At 38.3% G+C, this 17,258-nt stretch overlaps 1 protein-coding gene across 1 annotated transcript in view; it reads right to left on the bottom strand.

Moving 5' to 3' along the window:
* The window catches only part of nrg3b (neuregulin 3b), a 236,102-nt gene that overhangs the window by 4,025 nt on the left and 214,819 nt on the right, over positions 1 to 17,258 (bottom strand). The window contains exons 7-8 of the mRNA XM_044102288.1: positions 10,536 to 10,645; positions 3,836 to 4,018 (exon numbers count right to left, since the gene is read on the bottom strand). Coding sequence (XP_043958223.1) covers positions 3,836 to 4,018; positions 10,536 to 10,645 — 293 coding nt within the window. The remainder of the gene's footprint in view (positions 1 to 3,835; positions 4,019 to 10,535; positions 10,646 to 17,258) is intronic.

Below are 17,258 nucleotides of genomic sequence, written 5' to 3'. Positions count from 1 at the left end.
CAAACAGAAATAATTTTGGTGACCTGAACTCATCTAAAACAACAAATGATTTAATGGATTTAACAGCAGATATTAAGAAAAAATAAATGTGTGTTTTATTAATAGAGTGCACTGTGCTTAAATTACTGGTTCAGCTGCATCTGAGAAAATTAACCTGGAATAGATTTATCAGTGCATAATGATATCCAAGTTGTTTAATTGTACAAATGCCGTCATGTCCCAAAGAGGATGATAAGTCTTCTTACTTCAGCTTTATTTTTTCAAACCGTTTGGAAAATGTGTGTAAGAGTTAATTGCCTACCGCTAACAGATTTTTCCTTTGTGATTTAAAAAAAAAACAAGCAGAAATATTCCTCATTAGTTTCTTTATTAGTTTGTTATTCAGGGGAAGAGTGAGTGCACATCTCTGAGTGTCTGTTTAGAGGGGGAAATGACTCCTGGAGGATCTCTTCCCAACACAAACCGCCTGGCAGGCTCCACGGAGCTTTGTTTAAAAATGTAAATTATGGAAATAGGTCACATAAAGAGTTTGGCAGCTTTGCGCAGTATCTTACAAGTTGCTGAAACGCTCAGTCAGGATGCCTTGCTAATAGGAACATCGCTGTGCTCTTTTAAGTGTGGGGAATACACAGGGGAGGCACCGCTGTTTTAATGACAGACGTGTCTGTTAACAGTGTCATTGCTTCAGCTTCACTCGATGACAGTAAATTAGGCATTTTTTAAGGTTTTTTGTTTTGTATTTTGAGCTCTATGCTAACCAGGACTGTTATTTACACCTACACGTGCTCTTAGCTGTCTCTGTAAATAAATGCTGAAACAATTACATGTTCTCAGATTGACTGTTAAAGAACAGATGCCCATGATGGTGCCTGACGGTATACAAAAATATACTTTGGAAAATTTGTACCTCAATGACTAGAAGGATATCAATATTTTTGCAGGTTTGGGAGCTGCTGTGAAACAACCATTCTGAACAGCTTTGTTTGCATTAATATAATCCCTTCTCTCCTTGAGCACACTGGGTAAATATTGCCTCTTTGATAAGAAACGTTTTCAGAGATTTGACTCCTTTGAAAGCATGCCAGTTAGGAAGATGATCAGACTCCACTTTTGAAACTTGTTTAAGTCTCTAGATAGCTAACTGATGTGAGGCGACTCTGCCAAAAGCTTGCTTTGTTTTTAATCCAACCTGAAACGGATCCAATCTCTGATAATATGCATCAAAACAGGTCAACTGGCCGCCCTGCCTCATATTTCTGATAAGCACAGGAAAAATTCAAGATGTCTTGGATGGTCACATCCCTCGTACTCTTTTTCCCTCGTACTGTGTTTTTCTCACTATAAGCAACAGTTTTGATATTTCCTACAGTTCCACTTAGGTGGGAGCACTGCCTCATCCGTACCCAACTAATTTTTTTTGTTCTCTGAAAGTCCATATATTCCCTCATGAATGTATCATTCAAGTTCTTCAATTTTCCAATCTTATCCATCTGACCATCTTCGAAATTTGATTAAATTACATCCACAAGATGGCGCAGACTCTCAACCTTATCAGCGTGGTGTCGCATACACAAAAAATTCGATGTGACCACCCGCCAACCAGCTTACTGACCAGCACTGAGTACTGATACGCAGCCTTAATTTACTTTTGTATGGATGCCTGCTTTGAGTTTGCCTTGAGAACACAGAGCTGCGCCAAGTGAAGTACGCCAGAGTATGTTGGAGCCTTTAGGCTAACGTGTCTGCAGACACACCCACAGACCCTGGACACAAACTGTTTTGCCTTTTACCTTCAGGGTTTTCACCATCATTTCCAAAAACAAGCCACCACTGAGACAATTCCTTACCTGAGGCTGATGAACACTTAAGAGGCATAGTGTACAGTCACTCTGCTGGGAATGAAAACTCTGCATCTTTTCAGTTCAACCTTGTCGTCTTCTTGTGTAATTATGCTGTATATATACACGCATTCTCTTTAAAAAAAAAATAAAATAAAATATATATAGTACAGACCAAATGTTTGGACACACCTTCTAATTGAATTCAATTATATAGCACCTATGTATTAGATCTATAATAGATAGATGGATAGAGAGATAGATATTACGTGTTAATGTTTTTTGTTGCGTGCACAAACGTGGCCAATAAAGCTGATTATGAGTACTTCTTTATGGAAGTTCTAAAATAATATCCCAATCTGTGCCTATTTCTCAGAGAACTATCTAATCCAGCTTAATCACAAAACATCCAAACAGTAGCTCCAAAACTACCAAGACATGGGTTTCCACATAAGCTGACAGGCCATATAAGGAGAGCATTAATCAAAGAATGAGCCAAGAGACCCATACGCCTGCAGGAACTGTAGAAATCAAAAACTCTGCAGGGAGAAGCTGTTTAGAAGACAACTATTAGTGGGACGCTCCACAAGTCCCTTGTGGAGCGTCCCACAAGAGGGTAGACTCCATAAAGTCTACCCTTTCTGGAAGGGTGGCAAAAGGAAAGCGATTTTTGAAAGTATAAAACAAGTCAGTTAGGGGACAAAGCAAAGTCAGAAGAAGGTGTTCTGGTCAAATGAGATTAAAATTTAACATGTTTACATCAGCATTTTATATACATTCAAAATACTGTGATTAATCAAGGACCTTCACCTCACATCATCCTAACCATAATCCTGAATGTGAAACCTCTTAGTGGCAGCATGATGATGTGATCTTCTTCAGGAAGGACATGAAAGCTGGTCAGAGTTGAGTTAAACACAGGTCAGTCCTTGTAGACACTTCAAAAGACTTAACACTGGGGTGCAAGATCGTATATCAATGACCCTCATCATACTGCACATCTACAGCTATGATGGAATGATTTAGATCAAAGATTTTTTAGGTTTTAAAGAAGTGAAAGTCCAGATCTAAGTACATTTGAAAATCTGGTGCAAACTTGAAATTAGAAATTTTCCTTTCAGTCTGACTGAGCTTCAGTATTTTGCAAAGAGGAACTGCCAAAAATATTCAGGGTCTAAGTGTGCAAAGCTGGTGGAGGGTAAAGATATGCCCCAACAGACTTGCAGGAAAATGTAATCATGAATTACAGTTAAAATCAGTTTTGTTTACGTAATGCCCATTCTTAAGACATGTTGTCTAATGGGACTTCATACAGAGAGGTTCAAAGTCAACTACAATTACTTTATCCTAGTGATTAATTAGTGGGACTAAATGTGCAAAAATTCAAGGGATATGAATCTTTTTGAAAGGACTGTTATAAAATGTAGTGTTGGTTCTGTTCAACAACTGCCTAATTTTTCTACTTAGAAGAAAAAGAAAAATGAAAATAAGGAATTTCACTGAGATACAAACCAAGAGCCACTGCGCACAGTTTGAAATGAATTTGAATCTGTGCGTGATATGGTAATTAGTTTTGTTATGCTGTTTTAAGAAGTCAGATAAAACAATTCTGCTCATAGACGAGCCGCCCAGTGGCATCTGTAAGACGGATTAGTTTCGCTCATATCTTCCTCAGCGCCATGATGTGGCTGAGGATTTGGAATCAAGTGTTTTCTCCAAATTAATAACGGCAGACTGAGCTGAATGAGGGCACGGCATATTCATTTATCTCTTTGGATCGGCTTTTTGAGGATAGTCTCGAGATTTGAACTGACTATTACAGTTGCAGACTAATTTCTCCCAAAGTCCTCTCTCCGCCACAACAACTTAACCTCAGTTAGTCCAGAAGTCTGTGCCACTGAACCGATTATGCGGCCCCGGTCCAAAGATGGGCAGAGGGAATTTTCTCCTTCAGGATCAAACAAGAATGATGAAACTAAGAAAAAAGAGAGAACTACCTTCTTATGGGCTCCATGTCAGTTGACTCATCCTCCTGCAGGTGTTTGTAGACATGCCCGGTCACTCTGGTGCTGTCTATTAGGCTTGTTGATATTTTGTGCTTCCCTCTGGAAATGGGTGGGGTCCTGAAGTGGTTGACCTCTCTTCGCTGCTGGGCTGGGCTGAGTGAAAGGGAACTACTCCTGCAACCATAAGGGAAAAAAATATGGCTTTTAAAAATCACAAGTTAAAACTACTTTTGCAATGTCATATTGATGTCTTGATTGCATTTAATGTCTAAAATTCTCTTCATTGCTTGCTGTTGACATTGTTGCTTTTAATCTTTGTTACTTCACAGCATCTTTGAATGTCTTTAAAAGCACTTTAAAAATGAAATATGTCATTACTATTATTGATTTGTCTTGGTTGATGTGAAATAGGCTGCATTTCTCTTACATAAGATTAAAAACATTCTACATTAAATTGACTTTTCCTCAGAATTTTCCTCTTAGATACCTTTAAGTTCAAAATCAGTTATTGTTATTTGACAAGCCACATTCTCAACATGTAACTGTATTTATTTCTCCTTCTACATCAAGCTGTAAATATTTGTTTCTGTATTACCAAAAATAATTAAGATAAACACACCTTCCATTTGAATTAGTTGCTGCAAGCTGCTGATGCATTAAACTGTAATTAATGAGATACACAAACCCCCATGCCGCTTAGACGTGCGCCTTTGTATGGCAGGCGTTTTATGCATGCGTAAAAATAAAAAGAAATCCTAGTCAGTGGCAGCTCTGTCATGTTGAAAGTTCAGGTTAATCTTTTTTTCCTGCAGTTTGATAGAGTGAAACAGGTCTAATCTTGACAGAAGCTGGTCTCTGCGAGGTGTTGTGCAAAATGCATACAAATATACAAACATGCACAAACACACACCCACACACGCACACACACCCGCACGCCTGCAGTCAACATCTAAACACAGAAGCAGGTGCATTTAAACCATCAGACACACACACAAGGAGCATGAAGTGATAAAAAAATGTGGTCATTGTTCTTTTAATTTCCCTGGGTTCCATTAGTTTGGTCCTCTGCATTTGGGTTGCATACATTTGTCTCTTTATATTTATCATGGCCTGTTTAATCTGCTGCCTTAAAGCTTTTCATGCCACTGTTTAAATAGTATTAGCAGTGAATTCCATATTTTCCCATTTTTTTAAAAAAGTCTACCAAAGAGAAACAGTTCCTTACTCTGTGCCTGAGCAGGAATGTAAACTACAAACTACAACAAAACTCTAACACATACAGCCTTTTTCTGAAGATGATTTCTGATGAAATTGATTTATACTAATGTGCATTAAGCACATTAGTATAAATCTGGGATCAATCAGGGATTTTGTTTTGTCTTCGGGCAATAATTCAAGTAAAATTCATTTGGGTTAAATTCCTTACACTAACAACTCTGTTGTGGACTGTCTCTATCACACTTTAAGGGTAATATACTAACTTAAATAGTGGAATCATCCTGTTTGATTAACAAACCCCCACTCAGCTGAAAGCACAAATTATATAGCGTAAGAGGAATACATTAAGGATAAATGTAAACCTTCTCTTCCAGTGAAGGTTTACATTTCACTGAAATGTTGCTAAATTCTGGGATATTGACGAGATACAGATCTCCTGGTGCTGTCAAATGATGGAAACCATGTTCTTTTTTTCTAGGCAAGTTGTTTTAATTTTTTTCAGAGCACAGTAGGTGGCTTAGTTCAAAGCCCATCTGTTAGTCCCCATAGCAATAAAAAAAAATATGTCACACAGTTATCTTACAGAGTTTTACAATTTATATTGTATTTGTAATATGTGAGTGTGGGTACATCTTATAGGAACAAACTGTTTCTTTGTATACAGGACCACAACATTCAACCTAACTAAATATTAGAATTAGATTTTAAAACTTAGAGACCACATTTCAAATCTTACCTGAAATCCATAACACAATTTACTTTGACTGGGTTACTCTAACACATGTATATGCCTTGATCTGAACTATTATTTCAGATCAAAGGAATAGTTTCAGATCCAATGCTGTAATGGTTATTTTTTTTTTCAGCTGGAATGCAAACGTTCACTGGTCTTCATGTTTCCCGTTTGTTCACTGAAATTCAAAAATGCTGAAGTTTTCACAGATCAAATGTAACTATATATATATAAACAAATAAGACTTGATAAAACGGTATACCTTTATAAATTTTTAAAACAAAACAAAATTGAATCACAAAGTCCTAATAAAATACACCTTTTTTTTTTGGTGTAGCAGAATATTAGGTGGAAAAGATTAAGTGGTAGTAGAACTTTTACAGTGAACAGTTATAAATGACCTCTTTATAAGTTAAATGTGTCTGCTCAGTACAGCTACCATATGGATATTTTTATGATGTCTGTGGTTTTGGAACAATGAATACAAATATCAGTCAGCTCTGCACCTCAGATATTTCTATCAAATGTTTCAGGAAACCAACGTAAATAATGTGGAATAGTGAGGAATTGTTAACTATCTGCAAGCTTATTTTCTAATTAGAATGAACTGGAAGTGTTTTATTAGAAATATTCCTGGAGGATAAAATCCTGAAAATACAGACCACAGACACAGAGCTGAAACAGACAGAGAGCTGCCTATCTCTGCATTTAATGAAAAGCTCACTTAACCAGTTCCTCTCACTGTTTATGCATTTACCCTGCTTATTGAAGAAGAGCAGAGAGGAGCGACAGACTGAGGGGGAGCAGCATGTGACAAACGACCTGAACTGAGCTTGAAACGGTGAGACACATAAACAGGGAAAAACACTGATCTCCACAAAACCAGCAGGAAACACCCACACAGAATAGCACTCCTGATGCTCACTAGGTTTTCTTCTCAGTATGTAGAAAAACTCAAGCTCAATGGCTGATTTAAGGAATTGATTAGCCTACTTTCCACAGTTTTCTAATAATTCAGTCATGATAACATTTTGGGTTTCTTCAGTTCTCCCACAGCAAACTTCTTGCCTTCTTGTGAGACACTGCATGAAATTTTGAGGACAGGAAAACAATGTGAGCTGTGCAAAAATGATGATGTAAAATAGTACCACCGGAAAATAAAATTTTTTAAATATAGTATTGGCTTGAAAATGGGCTGCATGTTGGCACAGTTGGTTGTTGTGCGCCAATAAGGTCCTAGGTTTGAATCCCAGTGCATGGGTGGGTTTTCTCTGGGTACTCCAGCTTTCTCCAACATGCCAAAAACATGACTGTCAGGTTATCTGATCTCCCTAAAAGAAATGTCCTTAGGTGAGGATGTGTGCAATCTGTCCAGGGTGTAGCCTGCTATCTCCAATGATAGCTAGAGATGGGCACCAAATCTCCTCCCCCAACACTGCAAGGGCAGGCAGGTATAAACAACAGATAGATGGCTTGAAAATTAGGGTGTTGGTCTAAACTTTAGAAGGACTTTCAGATCCAACGCTGTAATGGTATAATGGCACTCATAACTCTGTTTATTTTCAACAGTTTGTAAACACCTTGGAAGTGGTTTGTCACTAGCTTTAGCAAATATCTGCTCACAACTCGGAGAGCTTTCACTGTTTCAGTGCTGGTGTGGCCAGTACAGATGATCAGACCATCCAGGCAAAAAGGTGAAGGTGGAGAAAAGGTATTGTTGCTAAGTGTTTGAATTCTCAAGCTTTGCTTTAGAAACATTATTTTTATGCTGTGACTCTCGCACGATTTAAAATGGCACTGTATGAAGTTTCACCTGTCATATTCATTTGTTGGTAAATTGATGTTGACACAAAACAAGCAAGTGGGAGGTCCTGAGTAGCTCAACAGTAAGATAAGGCACACCATGTGCGTAGCCTGCTAGAGCTTGATGTCACAGAGTCTTGTTCCGGGGTTATGTGCTGAATGTCTTCTCACTTCTCAAAAAACAACCAGGTGGGCCTTCAGCCAACAACCCCTACAGTTCTCTGGAGAGGAGTGGTTCAAGTAATTGCTTAACTGACAAAGTTTGACTTATGTATTCTTCATCTTCCTGCTAGGCTTTGACATGGGTAGTAAGATGGTTCAATATAATGTACTGTTATGATGCATGCTCCAGATAAATGCTACAGCATTCTGAAAAATTAAATCTTTATTACGTCAAATATCCTGCTTTGGCAGAGACTTTTTTTGGGGGCGGGGGGAAATTGTGCAGCATACCTGCAGCTGTCTTATTATTGTCCGTTTACTTCCAAGCCAGAGCTGTCTCCTGAAATCTAAGCGTGTTACAGGGTGCCATCCATTCCTTGTTCGACTGAAACCTCTGTCAGATTCTCCTGGCTCATAGAATTCTACAGCATGCCATCTGTTAAAGCTTACGCCATATGGATATGGCTTACTGTAAAGTTGTTTTAATACCAAGCTAAATCAGCGTACTTTAGGATAATTTAGAGCGTACAGTGTTGCGACCACAAATCGAGCGCCCTGCCTGTGTTTGCTCGGGGAGCCCCTTGTGTGATTGCTGATTCGTCATGGTCAGAGAGGAGGCCACAGGTGTTTTTTAGTGATATCTAAATTGCTGAGGCCAAGTCCCAGCTCAACAGATGCAGCGTGCTTTCAAACAAGTGAGTCAACCTGCACACGCCAGTGCCCAGTGATAAGCCTTTGACACACAGGTAAACATTTGCCGTATTATTGATGCAGGCCATATTGACGTGTTTTTATGGCGGATTTCTCCTGATAGCGCACAATGTGGTCCAGTTTTTCAGGTCAATAGCTGAAAGCATTTCAACATCATCCATCACAGTCTAGTTCTCCCTTGCCTCCACAGGCTGATAGAACCGTCCCAACAGATGATTGACTGTCAGCTGCTCTTCATGAGACACCTCCATAGTACCACACTGAAGGGAAAAAGCCAGAAGGTGTTAGCAGTGTCCCTGCAGCAACACATAACGACCTTTCAGAAAGAGAGAAAAAAAGAAAAACTTTCCTCTGTGACATGCCGCCGGTCCATTAAAACACAGCACAACTGCTCCACAGTGAGCTTTGTCACCACTGTCTAGCAGACCTGTAAAAACTCTCACTGTCTGGACACACAATCTTTGACTTGCGCATCCTCCCCCCCAGACACTGCTTTCTTTCATCACTGTTGCTTCTCCATGCCGCAACCTCAACTAAAAACACTGAAAAGCCCCAATGTAATGATGCTTTATATAAACGAATGGAAGGCATAACATGACCTCTATCGCATGTGATTATACCACACAACTCCGAAAGGGTTATCTGTTCCAGGTGGATATTTACCATAGATTTTTCTGTCATAAAAAAAAAAAAAACACTTACAACTGCTAAAGGAAAAATAAACAGAGTAAGACTTGTTATTCTAAATTCATTTTAGCTCTTGAAATGTGCCCATATCATCAAAGGAAGTGTAACTTGTCTGTGAACATTATAGATGGGGCTATTGCAGCATGCTGCATACCCGCATTCCTGGACTCCCCTGAGGATTTTAAGCGGCAGCATCTGATTCTGTCTGCTGTGATCACAAAGCAAAGCCGACGCAGAGATTGCTTGTAGCAAAATGTTGTCAATTTGTTTAATCTTCCTCCAATAGAGAGATGAAATGGGGAATTTCGGGTCATTCACTGTTTAGAACTTCATGTTTGATTGTCCCCGAGGATGGAAATATTGATAGCCCTTGAACTATTTTTTCACATTTTGTCAAGTTGCAGCCACAAACTACAATGTGTTTTATTACAATTTAAATAGGCCAACATACAGTAATGCATTCATGTGAAATTGAATTAAAATAATACATTGTCTTCAATTTTAAATATCCTAAAATGTTTGGCCTGTATTTGTTTCAGTTGAGTTTTAAGTTGTGGGAAAAGTTGAATATCAAGGGATGCATTCCTTTCCACAGGGCTTATTGCTTCCCTGCATCAGAAAAAGCTACAACATAAAAGATATGACCAGACTTGAGATGCCTAGAATTTAAACAGTTGTAGTAAAGACTTTTTATACATTTTCTAAATCTTGAAGAAATCTTGAACATCTGTGTGTGAGGCAAAAGTCAAAAAATAAATTAAATTGAAGACCTGAAACTTGATTTTCACATATTGTCTTTATTCAACCTGAATGACCTTTAGTCATTTTGTTAGTTAGTAAATTAGCAGAGACAGACTTAAAGCCCTAATCATGGAGAGAGGTGGTTCTGTGAAATGTTAACTTCAGCAATTTAAATACAAATGCTGAGAACATTTTCATTTCTCTTCTGCGGTACTTTGTGCTGTCCACATGAAATTCCAATAAGCATATTGTGCAGGTGGCGACTAAAGAATCTTCCAAGAATATTCTAAAGAAAAAGTCTCTAAAGTAGCATCATCAGTATGTTTGCACACTCTACTATTTATATGATCAAACTATCTGAACCAATGAACCTTCCTATAAAGAAGAAAAAAATACTCATCTAGTTGGCAATGCATCTGAGAAATAAACCACCAGAGTTGCTCCCATTTATAATCTTCATAAATCCTTCTATGATGTTTCTCCTTTAACAAATGATCTGTTTATTATTTGGAAGCCCATTTATTATATCATATTGCCGGGTTGATTAAAGTTCTCACTTGGCTGCCTCTTATATTTCGATACGGACTGAGAAATATATGAAACGGGGCAGGCAATAAGAGTATGTCATATTTTCACCTGAAGCATTTTCCTTTCGACAGTGCTTTGCTCAGAATAGGTGGGGTGACTGTGGAAGACCCTGGTGTCATGCTGTTACCCTTAAGAGACGATCCATGAGAGCTGCAGCCCTGCAGAAATAAAGAAAAAAAAAAGGTAAAATACAAAACACAACAGTTGGAAATGGATATTTACATGTTAAAAAGCACGCTTCCTTGGGCGTGCTGTGGTAGAGGATAGCGCGACCCACGTTTGGAGGCCTTGAGTCCTCGACGCAACCCGGCGATATTTGCCGCATGTCTTCCCCCTTTCCTGTCAGCCTACTTTTATATAAGGGACACTAGAGCCCACAAAAGACCCCCTGGAGGGGAGGAAAAAAAAAAAAGCACACTTCTCCACACACTTTAAAAAAATTGATTCTGAAGAGATGTCCTGTAATATGATTAGACTAAATTTGAAATGGGGAACCTTGCAGGTCTGCACACACTATCTTTACTGTGAAGAGGAGGGCTGTTTGTTGGGGGAGGGACTGGTGCACTCCATCAAGCAGATGGCATTGTGAGGAGAGAACATCATATTGAAGTATTAAAGCTACATTCATAAACATCAACCATTAAATTAAGGCTGACTTGAAAGTGGGACTTCCAAATGAACAATGACCCTAACCATCCTTCAAAATTAGATACAAAGTGTTACACACAGAAAGGTCAATGGTTAGTTTAAATGCACCACTACTACTAAGGAAAAGTGTAAATTTCTGCATTTTAAAGACAAAAAAATCTTAATTACTTATTATCAGACTGGAAATACCATAATGAGTCAGTGTTGTTCAGGACCTAAATACAAAGACAAGGGCGAGAGATGCACATGGAGAACTGATTTTAATAGTAAATACACTCATGGAGATGAAATAAAAATACAAGCTGGGAGGAACAACAAAGGATTAGACCCTGACTGAGAAAACCAACAACTATTTTAGACTGGTGAGTTAATGAGCAGATGAGAGAGAGCTGGAGAGTGCATGGAGCTCAGACACTGAGGGACAGGACTTCTTAAATTGTGGAATACAGGAAATAATTACTAACAAAATGCAGTACAAACAGACAGAAATACAAAACTAAACATACACAAAGCTTCAAATACCAAATTTGGTGATGCAAAATGGCTTTTAAATACTGTTAATTATATGTATGCGTGGCTTAACTAAAGTCTAGTCAGGTGGAGAATGTTCTCTTGCTGATGTTTCCCAACTCAGTCAGGCAGTGTCTTTAATTACATTTTGAACTGCTGATTAAGAGGAGTGGGGCGGCAATGCAAGCATAAACTTCCCGCTGGCCCTCGCAGCACTTCTGCTACTCTCAAGAATTAATCCAACATGAGATTACATTAATAGCTTCTAAGAAATTCCCTCCTTTAATTCTCAACCTTTATTTTTATCAGAATTAACACCATTATCTTACAACAGGCCACAGTCACAGCTCAAGCACAGCAGCCACGGATGCCCCAAGAACCCCTTTGTAAAGTCTTTAGATCTGAGGTGGGTGTGAGGCGCGCGCTTGGGGCGTTAGAGCACTTTAGGAGGCGCGGTGCGAGAAGAAAATAAACCGGAAAAGCTATCTGCTTGCTGTCTACTGATGTGAGAGAAACGCCTTTTACGCAACGATCAACTCTGTGGATTTAGGAAAAGTTGGTACTGTGGGCGCGTGTGGAGTGGGGATCAGTGGAAATGTTTCCCCTTAGAGGATGTTTTATATAGTGACGCCAGTAACGTTACTGACGCCGGACCACTTTTTTCAGTAACCAGTAATCTAACGCGTGTATATTTCAAATCCAGTAGTCAGACTACAGTTACTTATCAAAATCATTTACTATGTTCTTTTGTTATTTAATCAGATTTTCGCCTTGTCGAGTGACCGACGTCTCTATGCGACAGAAATGTAAACAATGGAGGGAGATGCGCATTTTGTTGGAGGAAAAACTGGAACTATTTTGAGTTTCTGTCGCCAAGTCCGATTATTATAAGCGGCTTTGGGCTTCATTTTTTAAAGTCGTTTGAAAATTTAACGAGTTGCTGGTTGCGCATTTATGGGCTCGTTTTTTAACGTGAAGTTGCACATTTGGACTTGGAAATAAGCAGAGACTCATAATAAATCCCAGATTTTAATAGTAAATACACTCATGGAGATGAAATAAAAGACAAGCTACAAACATCGAGACCAGACTGGTGAGTTTAGAAGAGTGCATGGAGCTTAACACTCAGGGACAGGACTTATTAAGATAAGTGGAATACAGGAAATAATCTGAGCTAACAAAATGCAGTACAAACAGACAGAAATACAAAACTAAACATACACAAAGCTTCAAATACCAGAATTTGGAGGCTGAGGGGGCAAAATCCTTTTTAGAGTTTTCCAGACGTCTAGTCAGGTGGAGAATCTCCTCTTCAGTTCAACCTTATCAGTGGAGACACATTGTTGATGTTACCATTATAAAATAGCTTACAATTAAGTATTAGCAAAGATCAATGTGATTTTGGAGCACTTGTTGCTAGCTGCTGAAAATTAATCCAACATGAGATTACATTAATAGCTTCTAAGAAATTCCCTCCTTTAATTCTCAACCTTTATTTTTATCAGAATTAACACCATTATCTTACAACAGGCCACAGTCACAGCTCAAGCACAGCAGCCACGGATGCCCCAAGAACCCCTTTGTAAAGTCTTTAGATAATTCTGTTATTCTCATTAGAGTACATCCTGAGCTGCCCTCTCTTTCTCTCTGTCCGACCGTGTGCCATTAAAGCAGTTGCATGTGACTTAGAGTTGGTTCGGGGGGCTCCTATTTCTGATAAGCCCCCTTTTTCCTCCCCTTACACTGACTCCCACAGGGAGCTGTTACTGCTGCTCACCAGTTGGCAGCAAAATAGCATAATTTTGACCATCCTCTCAAATGCCCCGCGGGTGGAGAATGCTTCACTTTCTGAGACAATTGCCTCGGCAAAGTTTCCTGCAGGATGATATCTATGTCAGGGGATAAAATAAATAGCTTGTGGCAAACAATGGCAGACCTGCACGCCGCAACCCATTTCGCTTGTTCCCTCCTATCTGCCGTTTTGTCTTTTTGTATGCCACTTGTGAAAACATTCAATAAACAGCGCATTGTGGATTCTTTTGAAGGGAGAGACAAACAGAAAACGCAGGAGCCCGAGAGAGTAACAGTAATATCCATCAATATGCGGACTGTCACCGAAATACCAACAAGTGGACGAAGCTATGCATTCAGAGCAGCCGTAATCTTTCATGGATTAATATCAAATTTCAAGTCCTGAACTGTGAATGATAGAATATTTGTCCAATCCTTAACAAGGTCAGTCACAGTATCCGAAGAGTAAACCAACACAAGATATTATATAGCCAACATCAACCATATGTCTGCTGTTCCTGCAAGGATGTGACTAATGTTGATGGAAAACACAGTTTTGGTTCTTATCAAAATGTTAATCAGTTATTTTAGAGATGGAAACTGACATGCACATGGGCTTAAAGTTGGCCACATTATTCAAGCTGCATCCAATCGTGTCGACCCCATCAACCCTTAAAGGACGTTATTGTTTTCAATCATCTGAGCAATAATCAGAACCCACACTGGTAGGTAACATTGCTTGACCCTCTTTTGCTTTCAGAATTCAGAAACTGTGTGACAAGGTGCATTTTCCTGATGGAAATAGCTATCAGATGATTGGTCATGAAGACGTGGACATGGTTGAAAATGTACTAAGAAAATGTCTCGCACACCATTACACCACCTATACTACCAGCCTGAAGTCGTGATGCAAAATGTCAATGTTTTTCAATTGTTTTTACCCTATATAAATCTGACTCTGCCTTCTGAATGTAACAGCTGAAATCAGAGTAGTCAACATTTTTCCAATGTGTTATAGTCCATTTAATATCAGTTTCCTGTTTTCATCATCCACTTCAAGGTTAAAATGATGTAGGTTTGGAGTCCTGTACATATTGGTTCTGATAAGATGGTGTTTGAACTAATGCTGCCTTCCTATTGTCTTAAATCAGACTGACATCTTACATTAACAAGACATTCTCATTCACACGACTGAAGTTCATTGTACATTTTCTTGTTTCTGGACCATTTACTGTTAAACAGAGAGATGATTGTTGGTCATGCACAACTTTTTCTCTGGTTAACAAGGAACGATAAACTATGCCACATATCCTTTCTTCACCATTCTACCAATGTAACCATTGTAAGTTACATTAACTGGTTAAATTTTCCTCTGGGATTAATAAAGTATTTTGGAGTTGAAATTGAATTTAATTTGAATAAATATCTAGTAAATTAAAAGTGAAAATAAAGAATCCTTTTCTATTTTTAAAAAAAAGAAAATGGCGATGCTCATTAAATGTGGTCAGCTCAACACAGTAATTGTACTTGAGAATTAAAATCAACTTTCCTCCATGACCATCTCAGTTTCTAGATCTAGATGGTGTAGAAAGCATTTGTGGTGAGTTGAAGAGAGCAGAAGAAAACACCCAGGACTTTGCACAGTCTCTGTAGATTGTGAAAACAGTAATAGTGAAAGATCTCTCTTCTTCTGTATGCTGCAACCTTATGAAACTGCTGCCCTACTGGGAACTGGAGGGTGAACAAAGTATTACAGGAGAAGTAGCAAAATCTGACTTTTTAATAATGATTTTGTTGAAATAAGTATGTTCCTACCAGACTAAATAAATGCGTCCATAACTTTTTAGCGCGATATCATGCTGCAAAAATACTTAAATTTATTTGAATGGAATTCATGCATCTTTCCCAAAAGATGTACTTTTGAACTATTTTCCCAGTTCATGGGAAAATATGTGTTCCCATGAACTCATTTGCTTTTAAATTTCCCAGAAAGCAAGCAGCCATTCTACTGATTACTTGTTACCCTGACACTTCATACATTTAAGGATGCAACATCTTTGAAAGTGTAACTCCAGAGTATTTTAAAAATTTACTTCACATAAGAGAACATTGCCCTGAAGCACATGGAAGTTTGAGTATTCTAAAGGCATATCTCTACAAATTTTGGAAGAGCAAGCTCTGCTCTGGGATTTTTGCCCTTGCCTACCTCCATGTTTTATGCTTTTATGAGTGACTTGTCCAAAGTAAGGCCACATTGATCACTATTATTTTACACAGTTTTATCTGGCCAGGAAGATCCTTCTAACATATAACATATTTTTTAACAGGAAGCCTGAGACACATAGTTAGCATCTCTTTAGTTTCTAGCTGTTGGGAACACAGTGTCTGTTCCTTCAGGCTTAGGTTGTTGTTTGTTTCGGTGCAGGCATCCAATTGGTCTGCTATATTTTCAGAAAACATCTTTAACACTCCAAGCATTGATTTAAATTTGATGCACAATGTGTCCAAGTGTACACACATATTACCATTAATTTCCATGCTGCTTGTAAAGTACTTTGGAATGAGAACTATTTGGTGATGCACCATCCATTGTTAACATTCATTACCAGCTGCTCACAATTTTCTGTTTGCAGCAAAGTACATTTTCTGGGAAAAATTTTATTTTATCAGAATTTTCCCTTGAAAAAGCAATAGGGGTGCCGTGATGGCGTAGGGGATAACGTGACCCATGTTGGGAGGCCTTGAGTCCTCAACGCAGCTGTCGCGGATTTGACTCCTGGACCCGGCGACATTTGCTGCATGTCCCTCTACTCCAATATGTATAAATAAAATGTATTGCAACCAATTTGCCTTAGCAAGTCATCTGTTTATTTGGTATTTGTGTATTTTAATAATAGTAATAGTAATTTCATCTCAGAATAAATAGAGTTGTACTGTAAAGCGATCAAAAGTTTTAGAAAACGCTAGAGAACAGTTGGCACCATGAATTCCAAACAACACCTTAACCAGAGAGCATCTCACTGAGCCCCGTTCAATCCATGATCCAAATGTAAAAAGAGTACAGCACAACTGCAAGCCTACCAAGACATGGCTATCCACTTAAACTGACAAGGTGGATAGAGATTAAAATGAGAAGCAACCAAGAGGCCCATTGGTATGTTGAAGGAGTTGCAAAGAGCCACAGCTTTAACTTTATAATTATGAGTTTCTTACCAGTGGCCTGTCACATTGAATCCCAATAAATTACATTAATCTTTGTGTGACAGTCTAATTTCAAGGGGTATTTAATGCACTTGAAATATAAATATAAAGAAATACATGAGAAAGCATTCTGGTAAAAGAACGTTCCTGAACAGGTTCTAGTCAGTTTGCATAATTTTGACAACCTGTGTCAAGAACACCTGACACTTAATCTTAAGAGTTGAAGTATGGTCGACCTGAAAAATCATATTAATTACTCAAAAATTATAATCTAATTTGAAAAGTACACAATGTCAATAACACTCATGTAAAGAGCACTCTTGCAACATAAAGTTAGTTTTTGAAGCAAAAGTAAGAGGTAGAAAATAAAACTGTATCTCTAACATCATAGAACAGCGACAGAGTGATCTGTAGAAAATATTGTCTCTGCTTAAAAGGACTATTAACACATTCTTTTTAGTGGTCTGGATCAGTTATTTCCACTTTAACACCATTCTGAAGATAATTATAAAGGCAGCTTGATTTTGAACTTTGATTTGGTTTTAGATATATTGTAATTGTTTCATTTTGCATCCTTATAAATTTTTTTTCATATCTGAGGTTGACACATTTTTATATTAC

This window comes from Gambusia affinis, linkage group LG20, assembly GCF_019740435.1.
Source record: "Gambusia affinis linkage group LG20, SWU_Gaff_1.0, whole genome shotgun sequence".
NCBI lineage: Eukaryota > Metazoa > Chordata > Actinopteri > Cyprinodontiformes > Poeciliidae > Gambusia > Gambusia affinis.
Note: the sequence above shows the minus strand (reverse complement) of the source record. Positions and strands in the feature narration are given on the sequence as shown.